Raw genomic sequence first — 21,939 nt, forward strand, 5'->3', positions numbered from 1 at the left:
CGGTCCCTTTAAGGCGTCGCCAAACAGCGTAACGGGCTGCGCCAGACAGTGGACCCTTGGTGGGGGGCGGGGCTGCGGGGCGCCCTGTGGTGAATGATTTAAAGGGGCCGCGCCTGCGGCGCCGGGCGGAAAGCTACCGGTGTTGGCGCAGAGTGGAGCCTGGCTGCGGCCCCCTGGGTGAGTCCGGGTTTTCGTCGCCCCCGCAGACTCGTCCCTTCCGGGATCGTTAGCGAGACCTTGATTTTCCTAAGATCTCTCCTCCGATTTCTGGTAGTCCCAGGCTCTCTTATGTTCCCATCCCCCTCCTCCCCCAGTTCCCGGCAGGTGTTTCCACGCGGGTAGCTGGGTGTGCGCTAGGGTGAAAGGGCCCTAGTTCTCCGTAAATTTTCCATGTAGTCTCTAAAGGGCCCAGTGACTCCCCCAAGTTTCCGTTAGTACTCCAGCCGTGCCAGAAACATTCTCATTCCCTCAGAAAAGCCCCAGTAATATTCCAGCGTTCATCCCGAGGCCGGTTCTCTAGCTCAAACGACCGCTGGGACGTGCCCATCCAGCTCCCAGTTTCCCCAGTAACAGTCCTGTATTCTTGGGAATCTCGGCAACTTTACAGTGACCCCCGGTAATTCCAGCATCCCTGGTTTCGTGTCAGTAATGGTGCCAGCATTGTTCCCAAAGTTCCAGTGATGCTCCACACTGTCAGAGACCCCATAACTTTATTAGTGCGTGACAGTAAAGCTCTAACATCAGCCAGGAACACCTTGTGACCCCGCCCCACTCCGAGCATCTCGGGATCCTTCCGAGACCTCGACATCACCCCAGGACCCCTTGTGTGGTAGTTTGCCGGCAGCACTCCCAGCGCCCCGGCCTGTGGGTTTCCGGAGGGGCAGGTTTAGGTCAGAAGCCAGTCGTCTCCTCGACCCCCATGGCTTGAAGACCCCAGTTTCCGTGGGAAGGTCCATCCAGCCTTCGCAGGGGGGTGCGGCCTAGCGTCTGCTGGGTCAGAATTGATCAATCCCGCAGGGAAGAAGCCAGGAAGGGGCCACTTGCGGGAGGAAGTCGGTCCTCTTGGGCGCCCGTGCAGTGGCTGCTGACTGGGTGTCTGGCAGGCTGCCCTTTAGCCCCAGGGTGGGGCTCTACCGCTGGGGCGTCTGCCGGCCCAGCGTATGGGTGACGGGAGCCAGGCGGGGAACCAGGGACCCCCCCCCCCCCCCACTCCCTAGCCCGGGACTCGAGGTCCACCTGCACCACTTCTCTGCTCTTCAGTGCCCCTCCAGCTGTCCTCTGGCCAGCAACGCCATCCAGGTGGCCCGTACGAAAGGGGCAAGGCTCATGGTAAGGAGCAGGGCTTGCGGCAGGGGAGAGGGGGGCCCAGAGCGACGACTTGCACCGGTTCCTTCTACTTCGTATTCCCTAGGACTCAGGGCTACCAGACCTGCCTCCCAGTCTGAAGCAACTGATGGAGGCTCCGCTGCAAACCGGAATGGTAAGGGTTGGGGAGGTGTGGCGCTGCGGGAACTACAGTTCCCGAAATGCTCAGCGCTCATCGCGGTCCCGTGAGACCTTGGTTACGCCTGTTCTGGCGGAACTACGTTTCCCGGCGTGCACCGCGGGCCGCGGAGCCGCCGGAAAAGAGTTGCGCCCCCGGGGAGGAAGCAGCGCCGGCCCATTCTGCAGATGGGGGCGTCGAGTCACGGGCCGTCTGTGACCTCCTCGGGGGCCGGGGACTTGGCGGAGTGGGATGGGGACGGGGGCGTCCCGGCCTCCGTGGAGGGCTCGGCAGGCCGGATATGCGATGCGCAGCCAGTGCCCTTCATCCCGCAGGTGCTGGGCGTGATGATTGGGGCTGGAGTCGCGGTGCTGGTCACTGCCGTATTCATCCTCCTGCTGGTGCGGAGACTGCGAGTGCAGAGTGAGGACCCGGAGGGCCCCTCCGGGGAGGCTGCGGCGTAGGGAGCTGAAATGTCCGGGGTCCTGAGGCAGTAGAGATGGGACTTACGGGAGTCTCCAGGCAGGGTCCTCATTTCTGGTCGCGTGGAGTCTGCGCGGAGCTCAGAGTGCTTCTCTCCCCACTTATCCCCAGAGACTCCAGCCCCGGATGGTCCCAGGTATCGATTCCGGAAGAGGGACAAAGTGCTTTTCTATGGTCGGAAGATTATGCGGAAGGTGAGTCTAGGACCTCCTGGGGTCCTTGCCGACCACACAGAGGTTCTACCCTTTCCCTCTTGCACCGCTTAGTAAGCCCGCCCTCCTTGAGTAAGCGTCTCTGGATCTGGTCCCTTCTCCCCTTAGGTCTGAACTGGCAGTTCACCCATCCCCCATCCTTAATTCTCCTAGGTATCACAATCCACTTCCTCCCTGGTGGATGCTTCCGTCTCCACCACTTCCCGGCCACGCATGAAGAAGAAACTTAAGATGCTCAACATTGCCAAGAAGTAAGGCTGTACTGGGTGTACCTGGCGCTGGGGGACCATCTCAGGGACCTTTTGAGTAATCAGCCCACAGCAAAGGGCCTATCTAAGGGTTCTTTGAACCCCACGGACTCAGAGGGGCTATCTCAGAGCTCTCCCACACCAGACAGGCTGTCTGTGGTGTCTCTGTGCCCTGAGGGCTCTCTCAGCTATGTTCCCCTACCACAGGGGTGTCCGTGAGCCCGTAACCTCCAGCCCATATCTCAGACACTTTATAATACACGTAGGGGTCTGCCTCCTGGTTTGCCGTGTGGGCTAGTTCATGGGTCTCCCCACCCAAGAAGTGATTCATTGGGGTTCACTCAGGTGTTTCTGTGACCTGCTGGAGGGGCTGTCTCTAGCTTTTGCGTTCTGGGGGTATCTCTGCAATTTCTCTCCGTCAAAAAGCATCTTTCTATGTTGCCTGCCTTAGAGTTCTTCCCACACTAAGGAGGCTGTCTTAAGCATTTCTGTACCGCCAGGAGTTATTTCAAGAATCTTCTTGCTTTAAGAAGCATAGGAGGGCATGTCAGGGGCCCATGTCATCAGCAAAGGGCTATCTCAGAGTCTGTGAGAAAGGCCCTCCCAGGGATCTTTCTAAGTTGGAAGCTGGCTCTGAGGTCGGTCTCCTGACATCATGGAATATACCTGAAGGTCTGTTTTGAGGGCATCATCCCAGGGCTGTTCATGATCAACAGTTGTGTGATCACACAGCTTTTTAGGGCTTGAGAAGCAGCGGGTAGCTTTAGATTCTCTGTGGTCAGTTGAGGGTTTATATCTCGTGTGTGTTTATGTCGCGGGGGTGGTCTCAGTGTGTGCATACCCTTAAGGAGCTACACTGATGTCATGACCTTCAGAGGGCTATCTCAGCTCTCTGTGAACTGGGTACGGGCTAGCCCAAGATCTCTCTGATCAGAAAAGGAGCCATGTCTGGATTTCTCTGTATCATGGAGTTTAATTCGGGGGTCTGGTCATACTAAAGGGTCTATGTCAGGAGTCTTGTGACCAGGGGAGGGATCATCTCAGTAGTAACTGTGCCTTGCCAGGAAGGGTTCTCCCAGGTCTATGGTTAGCAGAGGAGCTATATCTGTACTCTCCACACATGATGAGAGCTATTTCAGGAGTCGTGACCATCAAAGGTGTCATCTCAGGGTTCTTGATATCTGGGCATAAGGGCTAGCTCAGGGATCTTTGCAAAGATCAAAACAGTTGTACCGGGGGGTGACTGGGTGGCTCAGTCGGTTAAGCGTCCGCCTTCGGCTCAGGTCATGATCTCGCGGTCCGTGGGTTCGAGCCCCGCGTCGGGCTCTGTGCTGACCGCTCAGAGCCTGGAGCCTGTTTCGGATTCTGTGTCTCCCTCTCTCTCTGACCCTCCCCCGTTCATGTTCTGTGTCTCTCTGTCTCAAAAATAAATAAACGTTAAAAGAAAAATTAAAAAAAAAAAACAAAATAGTTGTACCAGGGGTCTCCTCATATGATGGAAGCCACCCCAGAGATCTATTTGCATTAGAGAGATTTTGTCAGGGTCTAGTCTGTGCTGAGAAAGATGGTCTCAGGGTCCCATGGTGAACAGAGATGCTATTTTTGGGGGCAGCCCGTATCTTACGTCAGGGATCTGCCTAACTACAGGTTCCATCTCAGAAGCTTACAATTAGTGAAGGAGTAATCAGCAAATTCATTTTGTGAGGGATCAGATCAGTAAACATTTTAGGCCTTACAGGTCATTCGATCCTTACAATTACTCAACTTAGCTGTTGAGCGGAAGTAGCCGCAGGTAATATGTAAACGAACGTAAATGAAAGTGAATTGCGTGTGTGCCGATAAAACTTTATTTACACAAGTGGGTAGGAGGCCAGAGTTTGCTGATCCCTGTCTTTTGTGATTTGGGGGAAAGGCTGTGTGGAGTCTCAGGTCTGCCCGAGCCCTCTCCCTACCCGCCCCCTGCACCCTTCTCTTCCCACCAGGATCCTGCGCATCCAAAAAGAGGCCCCGACACTGCAACGGAAGGAGCCCCCGCCCGCGGTGCTTGAAGCTGACTTGACGGAGGGTGACCTGGCTAACTCCCACCTGCCCTCCGAGGTGCTCTACATGCTCAAGAATGTCCGGTCAGTGTTGGGGTGCAGGCGGGGGGCTGCAGAGCTGGGGGCTCACCTGACCTCCTGCATTCCTCCTTCTCCTCCTCCATCCCCCATCCAACAGGGTGCTGGGCCACTTCGAGAAGCCGCTCTTCCTGGAGCTCTGCCGACACATGGTCTTCCAGCGGCTCAGCCAGGGTGACTACGTCTTCCGGCCAGGCCAGCCGGATGCCAGTATCTATGTGGTGCAGGATGGGCTGCTGGAGCTCTGTCTGCCAGGGCCTGTGAGTGGACCACCCAAGGGGGCACCAGAGGGAGATGGGCAGGGGGAATGGGCACTGGTTATCGGGATGGGCATTGCTGTCAGTCAGCAGGGTGGTAGTCTTCTGAGATGTGCGGGCAGGAGTTGGGAATGAATGCCCAAAGCTGTCGGGGTGGTCTACATCGTCAGCAGTCACAGTTAGTGATGCCTAGGAAATGGATGCTGGTCAAAGATTTGGTGGGTGCCGGGATCGGGATGTCAGTGATCACTGGGTGGTGAGGTCGAGAGCCAGGGGTGTGGTCAGGAGGTGGAATGCCTGTTGGCAGGGTGGGGACAGCGTGGTCAGCCCCCCACTCCCCTCTCGGTGTCTCAGGACGGGAAGGAGTGTGTGGTGAAGGAAGTGGTCCCTGGGGACAGTGTCAACAGCCTCCTGAGCATCCTGGACGTCATCACCGTGAGTGGTCGATCTTCGGGGGCGAGGAGGCTGGCTGTGAGGACAAAGTCGGAGGGCTGGTTTGGAGAGGGTCGTCTCAGGGACGCCAATCTCTGATAGTTCCCGCGGCTGCTGCCAGTGTTCTCAAGGCACTGGCGTTGGGAAGGACTGGGGGAGCGGGAAGGGGGCTCAGCCCCTGATCTTGAGTCTCCTCGTTCCCCCGCGCCCCCAGGGCCACCAGCACCCCCAGCGCACTGTGTCCGCCCGGGCGGCCCGAGACTCCACGGTGCTGCGGCTGCCAGTGGAGGCCTTCTCTGCCGTGTTCACCAAGTACCCCGAGAGCTTGGTGCGGGTGGTGCAGGTCAGCGGGCCCTCTGCCTCCCTCCACCTACCCGACCGCCACGGGCACCTGTGGGCTGGGACTCGGCAGCCAACAGGGGCTCAAGCTGTGCTATGGGCCCTGAGCAGGCAGAGCTCCAGGGGGGCCCTGTCCCCTCCCTCCAGCTGTCTCCACACCTGCTCCCCCCCATCTTCTGCCCCCTGATTGTGGGTTTCTCCCTGGCTGGCCCTCTGCCCCGGGTCAGCCCCTCACTGCTGAGCCGACCTGAACCTTCCCTCCACTCCAGCCCCGTAATGCTTCCTCCCAGCCTTCCTGTTATCCAGCTCTTGTCCCGCAGTGTCTCACCTCCAGTTTTCTCCCCGGCCCCGCCCCCTCTGACCACGCCCCTGCAGATTATCATGGTGAGGCTGCAGCGGGTTACCTTCCTGGCGCTCCACAACTACCTGGGTCTGACCAATGAGCTCTTCAGCCACGTGAGTTGTGCCGGGAGCACAGGGAACACGGGGCTGGGGGTGGGACGCGTGCCTCCCAGGTGGTACCACCAGGGTGCTCTCTGTCCCCAGGAGATCCAGCCCCTGCGCCTCTTCCCCAGCCCTGGCCTCCCAGCCCGCACCAGCCCCGTGCGTGGCTCCAAGCGGGTGGTCAGCGCCTCCGCCACTGAGGAGCCAAGGGAGACTCCCGGCCGGCCACCTGACCCCACCGGGGCCCCGCTGCCTGGACCTGCAGGTATCCCAGAGGACCCCAGCCCTCTCCCGGGGACCCCTTAGCTGGATACCCAGGTCTGACTCCTGTCCGGTCCCCTAGGGATCCCTAGCCTCAGGGAGCCATCAGAATCGCTTTCCTAGTTCCCTGCCGCATCATCCTAGCTTCAGGCGTGGTGGCTCTGAGGGGCCGGAGCCTGAACACGTGTCTCTCGCAGGGGATCCGGTGAAGCCCACCTCCCTGGAGGCCCCCTCCGCCCCGCTGCTGAGTCGCTGCATCTCCCTGCCAGTGGACATCTCAGGTTTGGGGCGCCGGAGGGGAGCGGGGGAGGCCATCAGGCTTCTGGGTTGAATGTAGGGGTCCCGGTCTTGATTTTCCCCATCTGTGAAGTGGGAATACTGGCAGCACTCGCGTGGCTTTTTGGCGGGTAATCACTGAGGTGGTTAAGAAGGATTCTGCGGCAGGGAGTGGTCACGGAGTAGTCCTGTCTGCACAGAGACGGGATTCGGCACATAAGTCAAGTGTGGTCACTCGCGTCTTTGTTGTTTTTGTAAAATGCCTCCTGCTCACGGCAGGCTTGCAGGGTGGCCCCCGCTCGGACTTTGACATGGCGTATGAGCGTGGCCGGATCTCCGTGTCCCTGCAGGAAGAGGCTTCAGGGGGGCCCCAGGCGGCTCCCGCTCGGGTGAGGCCTTGCCCTCTCCCCCACCTCGCCCCAGCGCCCTCCCGGGACCCCAGCCTGGTGCACAGTGGCGTCCTCGGGAGGAGGTCAGGTGGGAGCACGGAGGTCACAGGCCCTGTCCCATGCAGACCCCCACTCAGGAGCCCCGGGAGCAGCCAGCGGGTGCCTGTGAGCACAGCTTCTGTGAGGAGGAGTTGGCCACGGGGGGTTGCCCCTTCGGGCCCTACCAGGGACGCCAGACAAGCAGCATCTTTGAGGCGGCGAAGCGGGAGCTGGCCAAACTGATGCGGATCGAGGTGGGCGGCCATGGGGTCCTGGGGCACGTGAGGTGGAGGGTCGGGGTGGGGGGGGGGGGCGGACAGGCCCATCTCAACCCCGCTTTCCCTCCAGGACCCCTCCCTCCTCAACAGCCGGGTCCTGCTCCATCATGCCAAAGCTGGCACCGTCATCGCCCGCCAGGGGGACCAGGTGAGGCTAACTCCTGGTCTCTAATGCAGCTCTGACCCCAGACCTCTTTCTGACCCTTGATCCTTGCCCTTTGACCCTGTATGAAGATCCCCGAGTATGTGATTTCCGCCGCTGATCTTAGGTGCTATGACCCTGATCCCTATGTCCTCTGGACCTATCGACCTTTCTTCTCCAACCCTTGAACCTTTTATCATAGGTCCCCCGACCCCTAGATCTCTCTTACCTGCCCCGGCCTCTCCTGTGACTTGTATTTTCTGACCTTTCCGTTCCGCAGTATATGCTCACATCCTGTGTGCCTCTCGTCCTGGGCCCCTGCTGGGGTGGGTATGCGATAAGTGTGTGTGGATCAGAATCTGGACCCAGAGGCTGTGAACCAGCCCCTGGAGCTGGATTTCAGTGCTTCCTGGTAGCACCCAGCAAGTGTAGGAAAGCGTATCGCAGGAGTCCCTCTGGTGTGCACGTGGGGAAACTGAGGCCTAGTCATGATTTCACAGTCCAGAAGCCAGGAGGAGGAGGAGGAGGAGGAGGGTTCTGGACTGAGGGGGCCAGAGTTGCAATCAGACTCTGCCCTGACTCCCTCTGTGACTTTGGGCATGTCATCGGAAAAGTTCTCCGCTTCCTCATCCACAGGATGGGGTGATAATGGTAATTACCTGCTAGAATTGTCATGAGGGGTAAAGAATAGTTCTGAACCTGAGGTGTTCAAGGGTGACAGGCCCAGGGGAGGGGGCGGAGCAGCTCATGGGGAGATTGGGGGGGGTGGGGGTGTGACAGGACTCAGGCACTGAGACTGCAACCCCACTTCAGGGGAGGGCCAGGGGGGCCCCAGGCTTGGGGAGGGGGGTGTGGATTTGGGGGTGGCCCACCTGCTACCGGCTGAGATACTGTTCTATCACTTGACCTGTTGGTTGAGCAGATGCCTCAAGCTGCTCATTGCAAGGTTGGACTCCTTTCTACAGAGGAAATTGGGTGCGGCTTTCGCAATCTGGGGCTGAGGAAGTGTGGTCACACCGCAGCTCTTGTGGGGGGCCCCTGGGCACTGCTTATCTGCGAGACGAGGGAGCTCAACCCAGTCCCAGCTGGCCTGCTAATGGACCAGACTGGTCTACAACCATGCGAGGCTCCTGGTGGCGGGGGGGGGGGCTCTTCAGAACTTTGTCAGGGATGTGAATCTGCTGTGTCTCTCTCCCTCCAGAAATTCATACCACTGGTTTGCAAATGGGGGCATTTTTACCCCCCAGGGGACATTTGCCAGTGTTGCGACATTTTTTATGGACTTGGGAGGGTGCTACTGGCATCTAGTGGGTGAAGGCCAGACATGCAAGAATGCACAGGACAGTACCCCCCCACCCCCCAGCAGATTTATCCAGTCCCGAGGTTATGAAACTCTGCTTTACACAGGTATTGCCCAAAGTGTGCTTCTTGGAACACCTGTATTACTTACAAACAAGGGATCTGTGCTCAAACAGGTTTCTGGAATGTTGGCTATTTAATCCCTTTGTGGAAGCTCTATTAGCATATTCAAGGCTCTGAGAAGTCCTGCAGTGAAGAGACTTGCTTCCCAATCTGATGACAAAATGGCAGATTAATTTAGCAACCCCCATTATATCCCAAACCGAATCTGGAAATTCTCTTAGAGGGTTCCATCAGGTGTGTGTGTGTCCTGGGACTGCAGAGGCAGGAGATACCAGTAAGGCCCCTGCCCTTGGGAAAACCCACAGTTCTGACAGACCTTGCGTTCAAAAGAATTACACCAGTTCTTGTAAAATCGTGTGCTTAGTGCATACACATAAAAGATGTTTTTGCCTTTACAAAATCTGGCTTAGGCAGGGTAGCACCTCTGAGGAAGCAACCTCCAGCTAAGGAGGAAGGAGGGGGAGGAATTAATTATGGGCAAGGGGCAGAAAAGAGCTTTCTAGGCAGAGGGAAAGCTTGTGCAAATGTCCTGTGGTGGAAATAGGATATTTGACCTCTAGGAGACAAAAAGAGGTCAACAGAGATGCAGTGGAACAAGGGAACTGGGAGCAAAGTATATATATATTTGGGGATAGTTTTTTTGACATGTAATTCACATACTATGCAATTCATGCATTTAAAGAGAAGTCTGTGGTTTTTAGGACATTCACAGAGTTGTGCAACCATCAACACTATCAAATTTTTTAATGACTTTCTTTTTAAAATTTATTTATTTATTTTGAGAGCACACAAGCAGGGTGGGGGCAGAGAGAGAGAGAACCCTGGGCAGGCTGTCAGCTCAGAGCCCCACACGGTGCTCAAACTCACGAACTGTGAGATCGTGACCTGAGCCGAAATCAAGAGTCGGACGCTTAACCCACTGAGCCACCCCAGGTGCCCCGTAGACTGCTTTTAACTTTTGCCAGACTGTTTTCCAAAGCGGCTGCTCTGTTTTTACCTTCCCACCAGCAGTGGGTGACAGTTGTAGTTTCTCTGCATCCTCTCTAACACATTTTGATTCTAGTCATCCCAGTGCGTGCAGTAGCGTCTCGTGGTTGTGTTTTTTGTGTTGAGAGAGAGCGCATGCACGAACGACTGGGAGATGGGCAGAGGGAGAGAGCGTCTCAAGCAGGCTCCATGCTTAGATCAGAGCCCAATGCGGGACCTGATCCCACGACTCCAGGATCATGACCTGAGCTGGAATCAAGAATCAGACAGTCAACCAACTGAGCCACCCAGGTGCCCCTCATGGTTTTGATTTGAATTTCCCTAGTGATCGATGATTTTGATCATCTTCTCATGTGCTTATTGGCCATTTGTCTACCTTCTTTGGGGAAGTGTCTATTCTGAGACTTTGACCATTTTTTAAAATTGAGTCATTTGTCTTTTTGTTATTGAGTTGTAAGAATTCTTTATGTATTCCAGATACAAGACCCTTAGCAGATATGGGATTTGCAAGTATTTTCTCCCAGTCTCTGGGTTGTCCTTTCAGTTTCTTGAATCAGTGTCCTTTGAAACTCAGAGTTTTTCATTTTGATTAAGTCCGACTTATCAAGTTTGTGTTGTTGCTCGTATTTTTGATGTCATATCTAAGGATTCCTCACCAAATTCAGAGTCACAAAGACTGAGCCCTATATTTGCTTCTATGAGTTTTACAGTTTTACCTTTTACCTCCATGTCTTTTTTAATCCATTTCTATATGGTGTGAGGTAAGGGTCCAAATTTATTCTTCCATGGGCTAACTAGTTGCCCTGCGTAAACTCAGAGGGTTTAAGCTCAGCCATGCCGCACCCCTCCGTAGCCCTTGCAGCCTCTTGCCGGCTATGTTGGAGAGAATTTATGGAGCTTGGGGCACCTGGCTGGCTCAGTCGGTTGAGCATGGGACTCTTGATCTCAGGATCATGAGTTGAACCCCGTGTTGGGCATAGAGATTACTTAAAAAAAAAAAAAATCTCATGGGTGCCTGGGTGGCTCAGTCAGTTAAGAGCCTGACTCTTGATTTCAGCTCAGGTCATGATCTCATGGTCTCATGGTCTGTGGGTATTGAGCTCCGTGCTGACAGCAAGGAACCTGCTTGGGATTCTCTCTCCCACTCTCTCTGCCTCTTCCCTGACTGTGCATGCTCTCGCTCTCAAAATAAGTAAACTTTTTTTCAAAAAATCTTCAAAAAAGACTTTATGGGCCTTAATCTGGTCTCAGATTTTGTTAATCCGTTACTAATGGCTACCGTGGGTGCCCAATGGAAATTAGATATGTTGTGCAGCTCAGAGCGCTGCAGAGCGTTTCCTCCCTCCTTTAACTTTTCCTTCCTTAACTTTTCCTCGGGGTGCACTGAGCTGAGTTGAGGGTGGGAGTGTTGCCCCTGTGCCCATCTCTGCCTCTGCCCCCAGGACGTGAGCCTGCACTTTGTGCTGTGGGGCTGCCTGCACGTGTATCAGCGCATGATCGACAAGGCGGAGGACGTGTGCCTGTTCGTGGCACAACCCGGAGAGCTGGTGGGTCAGCTGGCAGTGCTCACCGGGGAGCCCCTTATCTTCACACTGAGAGCCCAGCGAGACTGCACCTTCCTGAGGATCTCTAAGTCTGACTTCTATGAGTATGGCGGGAGGCCCCCCCAGTGTTGGGGTGGGTGTGGCACTTGGAGGGCCCGACTTGACCCCATTGTGCTGGGGCAGAGCCCCCCCCCCCCCCCCCCCCCCCCCCCCCCGCCCCCATGCCCGGCGCCTTTCCCCGGACAGCTTTGAGCCCTTCTGCTCCCACCACCAGGCCATCACGGGCCCTCTCCACTTCCCAAGGACATTCCCTTCCAGCTCCCCTCCCCCAGCTCACGCACTGCCCACTGTCCCCTGTAGGATCATGCGCGCACAGCCCAGTGTGGTGCTGAGCGCCGCGCACACGGTGGCCGCGAGGATGTCGCCCTTCGTGCGCCAGATGGACTTTGCCATCGACTGGACGGCGGTGGAGGCGGGACGCGCTTTGTACAGGTGCAGCTCAGGCCTTGCCCAGGACGCAGCCCCCACCCCGTGGCAGCCCCCACCCCGTCTCACCCGCTCCCCACCCCAGGCAGGGCGACCGCTCCGACTGCACCTACATCGTGCTCAATGGGCGGCTGCGCAGCGTCATCCAGCGCGGCAGCGGCAAGAAGGAGCTGGTGGGCGAGTATGGCCGCGGCGACCTCATTGGCGTGGTAAGCACCCCCCCCACCCCCCCCCCCCCCCCCCCCCGCTCCTCCCAGCAAACACGGCGTCCCAGGTAGTCTGATGGGACGGTGATGGCGGCTCCCTTCCGTGGGCGGGAGGAGGGGGCGACTTCTCGGGGTGGGGAGTCTTCATGGGTCTCCTCCCCAGACTTCTATCAGAAGAGGAGACAACCCCCCCCCACCCCCGGCCGACCCCTGCCGCATGGGTCCCTCTCCCCAACGTTCTAATGAGTCGTGGGGCCTGATCTTCCATCCCATATCGGGGGACCGTTGGGGTAGGGCCGGACCGCCTCCTCTCTGCACCCACGGTCGGCTTCCCCTTTCCTACCCGGGACCTCCCGGCTCAAGCAGCCCTGGTCACGCACGCGGTCCCCCAGGTGGAGGCGCTGACACGACAGCCTCGTGCCACGACGGTGCACGCGGTGCGCGACACGGAGCTGGCCAAACTCCCCGAGGGCACCCTGGGCCACATCAAACGTCGTTACCCGCAGGTGCTGCTGGGTGCTGTGCGGGCTGGCCTCCTTAATGGAGGGGAGGGCCCGAGGGAGCAGGGCCTAATTGGGGGGGGGGGGATAGAGCCCTAGGGAGGAGGTGGAAACCCCCCCAGTAAGAGCAGGGCTCTTTGGGGTCGGGCCCGGGTAAGGGGTACGCAGGCAACCGAGTAGGAGGAGGGAAAAGTTGCCCCTCTCGTCTCACTGGAACGCCGCTTTCCCACGCCCAGGTCGTAACCCGCCTCATCCACCTGCTAAGCCAGAAAATTTTGGGGAATTTGCAGCAGCTGCAAGGACCCTTCCCAGGTGAGAGCCGGCAGCCCCGGGAATGCTGGGGGATGTAGTCGTAAGCCTAGAACACGCCGGGAGAGGGAGCCCTAAGCCCTGGGCATGCTGGGAGAGGGAGTCAGGCGTAGAAACCACGCTCCGGGTGGGGCTTGAAGCGGGGAGGGGGGGAATCTGATGGATTTCCGGTGCCTGCTGTGGGGGCGGGGAGGGGGATGGAGTTCGGGTTCCTGGGCAGGCCGGAAACGGAGACCTAGACCCCCGGCCATGCTTTTAATGGAATCTAAAGTGTCGGCAGTGCTGAAGGGCAGAGTCTTTAGTGGCAAGCTGGGTTGTGGGTGTCCGGGCCTACGGGGCGGGCTAGGGACCACATCTTGAGCCCACTGTAGAGGGAGTCCTTAAAGGAGTATGCTGGGAAATGAAGTCCGTCGGGGTGGGGGGTGGGGTCAAGGGTCTTGTTGGGGAGTGGCTTCTGAAGTGACGGGCAAGCTGGAAGGTGTGGTTCTCTGTTCCAGCGTTTGCTGGGAGGTGTGGTTCCTTGAGTTAGGGTCCTTCGGGGAATGGAGTCGGTTAACAGGCATGTGGGAGTATGGGGCTGAGATTCTCTGTGAGGGCAAGCCGACCCTGGATCAGCCCAGCAACCTCTACGCCTGCCCTTCTTTATCCCCAGGGTCTTCTTAGGCCCCTGCGGCCTTGATGCCTGGATGGGGGATGGGCAGTGGTGACCCTTGGCTAAGAACCGCCCCCATGCCCAGGGTCTTTCCTGACATTTTTTCCCCTGTCTTGGCCCATGTATACAAATGCCCATTCATTTCCATCAGGCCATCCGTCCACCCTTGTCACAATTCTGGGGCAATCGCAGGGGGCAGAAACGTCAAGATTTCAGACCCCTGAGAGTCTCTCTGTTGATGAAATACAGAAAAGTTTTCCAGGGAGCACCTAACGTCCTAGGCACTGTGCTGGGCACGGGAGTGGGGAGAGTGCATAGGCAGACAAAGCTTCTAAAAGGGCTTACAGCTCGACAAGCGGGGTATTTTAATGTTTATTTAATTAATTAGTTAATTAATTTAGAGAGAGACAGAGTTTGAGCAGGGTAGGGACAGAAAGAGAGAGAGACAGAGTCCAAGGCAGGCTCCAGGCTCTGAGCTGTCAGCACAGAGCCCGATGCGGGGCTCAAACTCACCAACCGGGAGATCATGACCTGAGCCACAGCTGAGGCTTAACTGACTGAGCCACCCAGGCGCCCCACAAGCGAGGTATTTGAAAAACACAAAGAAAAGGCCTGATGTCACAAGCTGATACATACAGTGAAGAAAACAAAACGTCTTGATGGAATGTGACTAGCGGAGGGAGGGCGGCCTTTCTGAGGACAATGAGCTGAGACTTGACAAATAAGATAGGGCCTGGAGGGGAACTAGGAAGACCCACACAGGATTTGGGGGCTTTGGACCGCTTCACGGATGAAAGGGAGCGAGTGGGAGAAATGGAGGCCGGGGCCTGGAGCCTGGGAGAGGCATTTAAGCTTATTCAGACTGGGGAAGCATCTGGAGGGGAAGAGGCAGTGAGAAGTCCAGGCAAGAGAGAGGGTTTCGTGGCTTGGTGTAGGAGGTTAGTGGAGAAACTGAGAAGCAAGTGGATGTTTCTGCCTAGTTTTGCGTTTAAGTCCCTTCAGTGGACAGAGGCACCAAGGCCAGAATGGGGTGGGGGCACGGATCCGTCCATGCAGACACATAATGTAGAGTTATGTGATGGATCCTGTTGAGGAGATTAGGCCCCAAATCGAAGTTCACACGGGTAGGTCTTATCAAGACGGGGGACGGGGTGAGGCTGAGGGACCAGCACCGAAGCCGTTACCTTTGCTGTGGCTTCACCAGGCCTCAGCTAGGGGATGAGGGGCCGGGATTTCTGAGGAGGAGGAGGAGACAGGTCTACCCTCCGGACACGATTGCACAACAAATCTTTACTCGGGACTCAGCAGGCTCGGGACTCGGCGTCCCCCCTCACTCGGAACTTACCAACCCAGCCAGCAACTTGGCAACCGTGGCGGTCCTGCCAGTGTGCGCCGAGGTGCCCATGGTGGCCTTCACCCTGGAGCTGCAGCATGCTCTGCAAGCGATTGGTCAGTCGGGGAAAGGGGCGTGGCTAGAGGCCATTGGGTGGGGCGGGGCGCACATGGGCGGAGCATTGGCCAGTGAGGGCGGGGTGGACCCGGGAGTGGGGGGGGGGCGGTATTCTCTTATAGGAGAGCCTCCCTGCCCCCCCACCACTCCCCGCAACCCTGCACCCCTCTCTCTTGGCCTGGATTCCTAACTTCATCCTCACCCATCCCCAGGTCCAACCCTTCTCCTCAACAGTGACATCATCCGGGCCCGCCTAGGGGCTTCTGCCCTGGATAGGTATGTGTTTGGGGTTTGAGGACGTGGGGATGGACTTGAAGCCCAGAATTCTTTCAATTCTGGTTGAGTTCTGGGCTGTGAACCAAGGAGCATGCGCCCTATCCTCCGGTCAATGGGAGCCCGTGGATTGAATCGCCCCTGGAGGGCGCGGATGCAGGGGTCTAAGATCCCCTCCAACCCTCCAACCCGGAATGGAGCTGCATGGTTTCCGGGAGGTGTGGGACCCCTGATCAGCCCCCAGGATGGCTCACCCCCAACCCCTGTCCCAGCATCCAAGAGTTCCGGCTGTCAGGGTGGCTGGCCCAGCAGGAGGATGCCCACCGCATAGTGCTGTACCAGACTGACGCGTCGCTGACACCCTGGACTGTGCGCTGCCTACGCCAGGCCGACTGCATCCTCATCGTGGGCCTGGGTGACCAGGAGCCCACTCTTGGCCAGGTCCGGAGACCGCACACAGTGACCCCGCCCTCCCGTGCCTGCGCCGGGCCCCGCACACCCTCACCGTGGGCCTAGGCGAGCGGGGACCCAAGCTCAGCCGGGGGAGGGGGGGGGGGCGGGGAGGAAATGACCCACGATCAGTGACTTCCATCCTCCGCTACCCCACAGCTGGAGCAGATGCTGGAGAACACCGCGGTGCGCGCCCTCAAGCAGCTGGTGCTGCTGCACCGGGAGGAGGGCGCGGGCCCCACGCGCACCGTCGAGTGGCTCAACATGCGGAGCTGGTGCTCGGGGCACTTGCATCTGCGCTGTCCACGCCGCCTCTTCTCTCGCCGCAGCCCAGCCAAGTTGGTGAGGGCTGCACTTGGAGAGGGGCCCCGCGGGAGGCGGGAGGGGGCGGGGGGGGGGGGGGGGTGGAGCACCCTAGGGGCGGGGCCTAGGGGCTGTGGGGGCGGAGCGGTGCCGCGGAGGCCCAGGTACCGCCTCCTACACCCCATCCTCATGCGTCGCCTCTCTCTCCCCCGCGCCCCCCGCCCCCTGCATCCCAGCACGAGCTCTATGAGAAGGTTTTCTCGAGGCGCGCGGACCGGCACAGCGACTTTTCCCGCCTGGCGCGGGTGCTCACAGGCAACACCATCGCCCTGGTGCTGGGCGGGGGCGGCGCCAGGTGAGGGGTGGGGCTTGTCCTGTGAAGGTTGGGGTTGCGGTGCCTGGGGGGGTGGGGTTTGTTCCCTGGGAGCCCTCCCATAGGGATGGGGCTGGCGCTTGCTGGTTGCCTGGGGAGATGGGAGAAGGGGAGTCCTTGGTTGGGGGGGCGGGGGTGGGAGATCTCCAGGGAGTCCCTGGGTTTTCTCCCCTTTGCAGGGGCTGCTCACACATCGGCGTGCTGAAGGCATTGGAGGAGGCAGGGGTCCCCGTCGACCTGGTGGGCGGCACGTCCATCGGCTCCTTCATCGGTGCCCTGTACGCTGAGGAGCGAAGCGCCAGCCGCACTAAGCAGCGGGCCCGGGAGTGGGCCAAGGTGTGTGTTGGGGGAGGGGAGGGGGGAGGAAGGAGGGGAGGGGGGTGGGGGACAGGCCCGACAGGCCCACCCCCACCCACCGCAGGAGGAGCACCCTGAAACCTGACCCCAAAGGGTTCCTGAGCCCTTTCTGCCCTTTTCCTGACTTAATTTGTGAACCCCACTTGGACCCCAATAGCGGATTGCTCCAGGACCTTGTGACCTCCTGGTTAGTGACCTGGCCCCCAGCTGGAGCCAATCAGGGCCCTCTGTGACCCCCTTGTTAGTGACCCCGCGCGACTCCCGTTTGACCCCCGCTGGCCTCCTTGCCCCTAGAACATGACTTCGGTGGTGGAGCCGGTGCTGGACCTCACGTACCCCGTCACCTCCATGTTCACCGGGTCGGCCTTCAACCGCGGCATTCACCGCGTCTTCCAGGACAAGCAGATCGAGGTGTGCCCTCCTCCCTTGCCTGCCCTGCCCCTGCTGCTCCCTGCGGGAGCCCCCACCCCTCTGCCACCCTGGTCCCTGTCCCCACAGGACCTGTGGCTGCCGTACTTCAACGTGACCACGGACATCACCGCCTCAGCCATGCGCGTCCACAAAGATGGTGGGTGCCCCCAGCCGGCCCCACAACAACCTCTGTGGCCGTGTCGGGAGGGGGTGCAGGGAGGGCAGCTGAGCATCTGGGACATTGTTAACATGAGTGACCGTCCGCCCCGGCCTGAAGGCCGAGCACTAACCACCACCCACTAATGCCCCGGAGGCCCCAGGTATGTCTGTCCTCAGGGGTGGGGGGCTGGAAGGCTAGTCAGGCCCTTCACCCCCTCACCGCCGTCCCCGCAGGCTGCGTGTGGCGTTACGTCCGGGCCAGCGCCTCCTACTGTCCCTACCTGCCCCCACTCTGCGACCCCAAGGACGGGCACCTGCTGGTGGATGGGTGCTACGTCAACAACGTGCCAGGTCAGCGAGCCCACCGGGCTGGCCGGGCCTCCGAGCGTGTCTGAGCGTGTCTGTGCGTGTCTGTGTCTGTGTGTCCCGCTGGGCAGGCTCCCTGTGGCGATACGTACGCGCCAGCATGACGCTGTCGGGCTACCTGCCCCCGCTGTGCGACCCGAAGGACGGGCACCTCCTCATGGACGGCGGCTACATCAACAACCTGCCAGGCAAGTGGCTGCCCCCTCGCTCCCACACAGAAGCGCGCGCAGCACACGCGTGAGCAGGTGAGCCCATGTGCAGGCACACAGACAGGCGCCCGGGAGGCCACGCCCTCGCACGCCTGTCCCTCCACGCTGCCGCAGACACACACGAGCGCACACGCACAGATGGCGGGCACCCGTGCGACCAAGTGAAGCTCTCGCGCTCACCTGCTGACCTCACCCGCGCCGATGGCAGGCCGCCGGCTGTGCAGTTCGACGTCTCACATACCCCGAAGCGAGCGCATACGAACAGACAGACGCGTGGGCTAGGTACACGCACGCTCCCAGGCCCCGCAGGCTGGGGGGGGGAGGGGTCAGCAGACGACAGTGAATCCGGCCCCCGGCCTGATTTCGCAAATGAAATCACACAGCCACGCCCAGTCGTTCACGCTCCGTCTCGTGGCCGCTCCAGTGCCGCCGTGGCAGAGTCGTGCGTGGTTGTGACGGAGACCACGTGGCTGCAGAGCCAGAGTTGTTTTCTCTGTGGCCCCTTACGGGAAACGTTGGCAAACCCCCGCCATCGGTGCTCTGCACAGACGCACAGCCTAACAGCCACACGCATGTGAGCAGGTGTGCACAGATCCGTAGGTGCACAGGCGCTAGGAGACTTGCGAGGGCCATCCAGGTGGGTGCACAGAGACGTCGACACACGCCGAGGTGTGCGTGCTCACACACACACAAACACACACACACACACAGGAGACACACACAGGTGGCAGGTGTGTGCAGGCTCGTGCAGGCGCACGGACGTGGGCACATGTTCTGAGACACACAAACAAGCTCGTGAGGGACTCAGGCAAAGTCTGACGGAGACTCAGGTCTCTTTCCTGGCTGCAGGACCCTGTCCCCATCCCCCCAGGCCCTCCCAGACCCACTCGGGGACGCTCAGTGGGACACACGGACGTGGAAACACAGACCCACAGACACACCGGCCTCCTCACCGGGCCATCACCTGCCCTTCACCCCTCTGTCCTGTTTCTCTGAACCTCCTTGTTCCTGTTCATTGTTCTCTGTCCCCGTCTCAGCCCCAGATCTCCCCCCAGATCCTCTCTCCCTCCGAATCTCTGATATCTCTGCCCAGAAAATCTCTGTTGCTGTCTCTGCATCTCTGCATGTCTCTCCCTTGTGGTTTGACGTCCACGTGTCTCTGTGTCTGTTTTCTTGCCCCTTGGTCTTCCAGCCTCTGTGACTCTATCTTCCTGCCTCTCCATTTCCTGGTGTCCTCACCACCCTGTCTCTCCTTATCACTCCCTCCACACCTCTGCCCCCCCCCCCCAACGTGTCTGACTTTGTGTTTCTTCCCCAGCAACGTTGTCTGTACCTCCATCTTCTCCACCCCTCTGGCCCCACTTCCCCAGACCTAAAAGCTCCACCGTCTGACCCTACGTCCTCAATGTCACGGGCATCAATGCCCATGCCCTTTGCATACTGGCTTGTTGTTTGCATGGTTTTCGTGTGTGACCTTTTGCATGATGGTGTTTGTGGGACTGGGTTGAGCTTCCCTGCCCTGGGCTCTGGCGGGGAGCCACCTGCTGACCGCCCCCGGCCCCACAGCGGACATCGCCCGCAGCATGGGTGCCAAGACGGTCATCGCCATCGATGTGGGGAGCCAGGATGAGACGGACCTCAGTACCTACGGGGACAGCCTGTCTGGCTGGTGGCTGCTGTGGAAGCGGCTAAACCCCTGGACAGACAAGATCAAGGTTCCAGACATGGCTGAGATCCAGTCTCGCCTGGCCTACGTGTCCTGCGTGCGGCAGCTGGAGGTTGTTAAGTCCAGCTCCTACTGCGAGTACCTGCGCCCGCCCATCGACTGCTTCAAGACCATGGACTTCGGGAAGTTCGACCAGATCTATGTGAGCGGGTGGGAGCGACATGGTGCCTGTATGGTGGGCTGACAGAGCTTTACTACTTAGAGCCCAGAGCAACATGAGGGGAAGGATTCTAGGGCTCCGTTCCCAGATGGGATCTGTGAGGAACAGAACGGTAATTGATTTGTGATGTCTGCAGTGCGTGTGGCAAGGGAATGTGGCTGTGCATGTGCTGTGTAAGAACTAAGATTCCCGTTATGTGCCAGCTGCACTGCCTGAAGCACTGTCTAGCGATTTCTAAAGCCATTTTCTGCATCGGTGGGAATGAGAACATTGGTCAGTTTGTAACGTTTGCCACAAGCATGGGAGAGGTGTGGAGTAGTGCATATGTCACCTGCCACTGACCTGAAAAATATGTCCTAGCCCATGCTAGCTGAAATTGACTGGGAGCCGCTGACCAGAGCCCTGAGTAAAAAAGTCTGACCCCCTTTATGGGCTCACTAGGAAAGCGTGCCGTGATGGATTGGTGACGTCTGTCACGGGCACGGGAGATGGTGATATCTACAGACGTATTGCATTTTTGCAGACCTTGAAATAAGCTTACACAACATCATCTCAGGCCATTCGGTACTTGGCACACTGCACAGGGCTGAGTGGGAAAGAACATAGATTGATTGGTAATGTCTGACAGGCACAGGATGAGATGATTGGTAATGTCTGACGGGCACAGGATGAGAAGCGTGGGGACAAGTGTGCGACCTATGGCTGGCTCTGAAATAGGTTTAGTCTCAAATGCCAGCTCCCCCAGAGCATCAGGCTGTTGAGAGGCCAAGGAAAGGTCAACAGAACAGAGCTGAGGAGAGAAGGGGAGGCAGAGAAGACCGTTAGGGGAGTGGGGTTTGCGGGCATGGCCTCAGCCTTCTTGCCTCCTGCAGGATGTGGGCTACCAGTACGGGAAGGCTGTGTTTGGGGGCTGGAGCAGGGGCGACATCATTGAGAAGATGCTCACGGACCGGCGGTCTGCTGACCTCAATGAGAGCCGCCGTGCAGATGTAAGCCCGTGACCTACCCCAGTGGGGCCACTCTTAAAACTAGATTACCCCAACCCGTCTCAGGTGACCACAGACCTCCTTGGATTTAGCTGAGACCCTCAGACCAGAGAACTCCCCCTAGGATCTTCGGGCCCCCAAAACACCACAGGCCCTGATGCTCCAGGATCCCACAGAGTCCCCGAGACCTTCACTTAAACCTGCACTCCACAGGTGTTGGCCTTCCCCAGCTCTGGCTTCACCGACTTGGCAGAGATCGTGTCCCGGATTGAGCCCCCCACGAGCTACGTTTCCGACGGCTGTGCTGATGGTGAGGGGCCCAGGTCACTCCTAGGAGGGTGGGGCTGGGCCTGGGATTGGTGGGCCCCTGGCCCCACACCTCACCTTGCTCCCTGATTCCAGGAGAGGAGTCGGATTGCCTGACAGAGTATGAGGAAGATGCAGGGCCTGACTGCTCGCGGGACGAAGGGGGCTCTCCTGAGGGCGCCAGCCCCAGTACCGCCTCTGAGATGGTGAGAGCAAGTGGCCCAGGCCCTCCCCAAGGTGGGGTGACACGGCTGATGCATGCCGAGCGGCGTGCACCAGCATCCCGGGCTCTGTGATACGTGTTGATACGTGTGTGTGACACTCCTGTCCCCTCAGGAGGAGGAGAAGTCAATTCTCCGGCACCGGCGCTGCCCGCCCCCGGACCCTCCCAGCTCGGCTGTGGATGCCTGAGGACCTCGAGAGGGTCCCCTGGGGCTGGGCTGGGGGCGAGCCCTGTGGGGGTGGCTCATTCCCTCTCTGCCTGCTGCTATGCCTGCGACCCTCCTGGGTCCCCCTTGATCCCAGCGCCCAGGGCGCACACACTGGACTGCCCTGCCCCCGAGGGGAGGGACAGCACCGCACTGAGGACCCTGGATCAGTTACTCCCAATAAACCCTCCCCTCTTGGAAGTGGCCTCATGTCATCTTTGGGTGCAGGGGGCACCTTGCCCCACCTTCCACGACTGAGATGGCTGGAGCTGGGGCCGAGACAGCCTTGAGCTTGTCACAGCCCCCGCCCCTGCTGCCCCCTTGCCCAGCCTCAGGCCCAGCTTCCCCGAGGGCTCTCAGAATTCACAGGACCTCCGAATACCACAGGCAACCCCCAGGGATCACAGGTGTTCTTGGGTGCCCACCCTGGCACCCCTTATTTTCACCCTGCCCTTGGCTGGTCCTACTGTGTACAC

General features: G+C 59.0%; 1 protein-coding gene across 7 annotated transcripts; it reads left to right on the plus strand.

The window, feature by feature from the left end:
• Positions 1–33: 33 nt before the first annotated feature.
• PNPLA6 (patatin like domain 6, lysophospholipase) lies at positions 34–21,664 on the plus strand. Of its 7 annotated transcripts, none has more exons than XM_086699165.1 (35): positions 34–177; positions 1,261–1,329; positions 1,412–1,480; positions 1,819–1,906; positions 2,078–2,160; positions 2,332–2,429; positions 4,409–4,549; positions 4,644–4,803; positions 5,155–5,235; positions 5,447–5,575; positions 5,947–6,027; positions 6,118–6,280; positions 6,474–6,557; positions 6,832–6,941; positions 7,067–7,234; positions 7,329–7,406; positions 11,252–11,457; positions 11,714–11,845; positions 11,925–12,048; positions 12,438–12,551; positions 12,782–12,857; positions 14,812–14,955; positions 15,169–15,232; positions 15,502–15,670; positions 15,839–16,021; positions 16,219–16,337; positions 16,535–16,691; positions 17,007–17,123; positions 17,211–17,280; positions 17,720–17,836; positions 19,424–19,725; positions 20,616–20,732; positions 20,943–21,039; positions 21,132–21,241; positions 21,372–21,664. In XM_086699165.1, the coding sequence occupies exons 2-35, from the start codon at positions 1,327–1,329 to the stop codon at positions 21,444–21,446; spliced, it is 4,029 nt and encodes a 1,342-aa protein (XP_086555291.1). In that variant the 5' UTR covers positions 34–177; positions 1,261–1,326; the 3' UTR covers positions 21,447–21,664. The 7 variants fall into 7 exon arrangements, with proteins under 7 accessions (XP_086555291.1, XP_086555292.1, XP_086555295.1 ...); XM_086699166.1 differs by having other exon boundaries at positions 14,815–14,955; XM_086699169.1 differs by lacking the exon at positions 34–177 and having other exon boundaries at positions 1,051–1,329.
• Positions 21,665–21,939: the final 275 nt, after the last annotated feature.

This window comes from Puma concolor, chromosome A2 (assembly GCF_028749965.1).
Source record: "Puma concolor isolate L17-30 chromosome A2, mPumCon1.1.hap2, whole genome shotgun sequence".
NCBI classification, from domain to species: domain Eukaryota; kingdom Metazoa; phylum Chordata; class Mammalia; order Carnivora; family Felidae; genus Puma; species Puma concolor.

What these genes read in the sequence shown, in the direction of transcription:
- PNPLA6 (XM_086699163.1), top strand. Translation starts at nt 1,672, where the DNA reads ATGGGGGCGTCGAGTCACGGGCCGTCTGTGACCTCCTCGGGGGCCGGG. An exon ending in GCGGAGACTGCGAGTGCAGA is followed by an intron (nt 1,907 to 2,077) that starts GTGAGGACCCGG and finishes ACTTATCCCCAG; the next exon opens with AGACTCCAGCCCCGGATGGT. An exon ending in CCAATGAGCTCTTCAGCCAC is followed by an intron (nt 6,028 to 6,117) that starts GTGAGTTGTGCC and finishes CTCTGTCCCCAG; the next exon opens with GAGATCCAGCCCCTGCGCCT.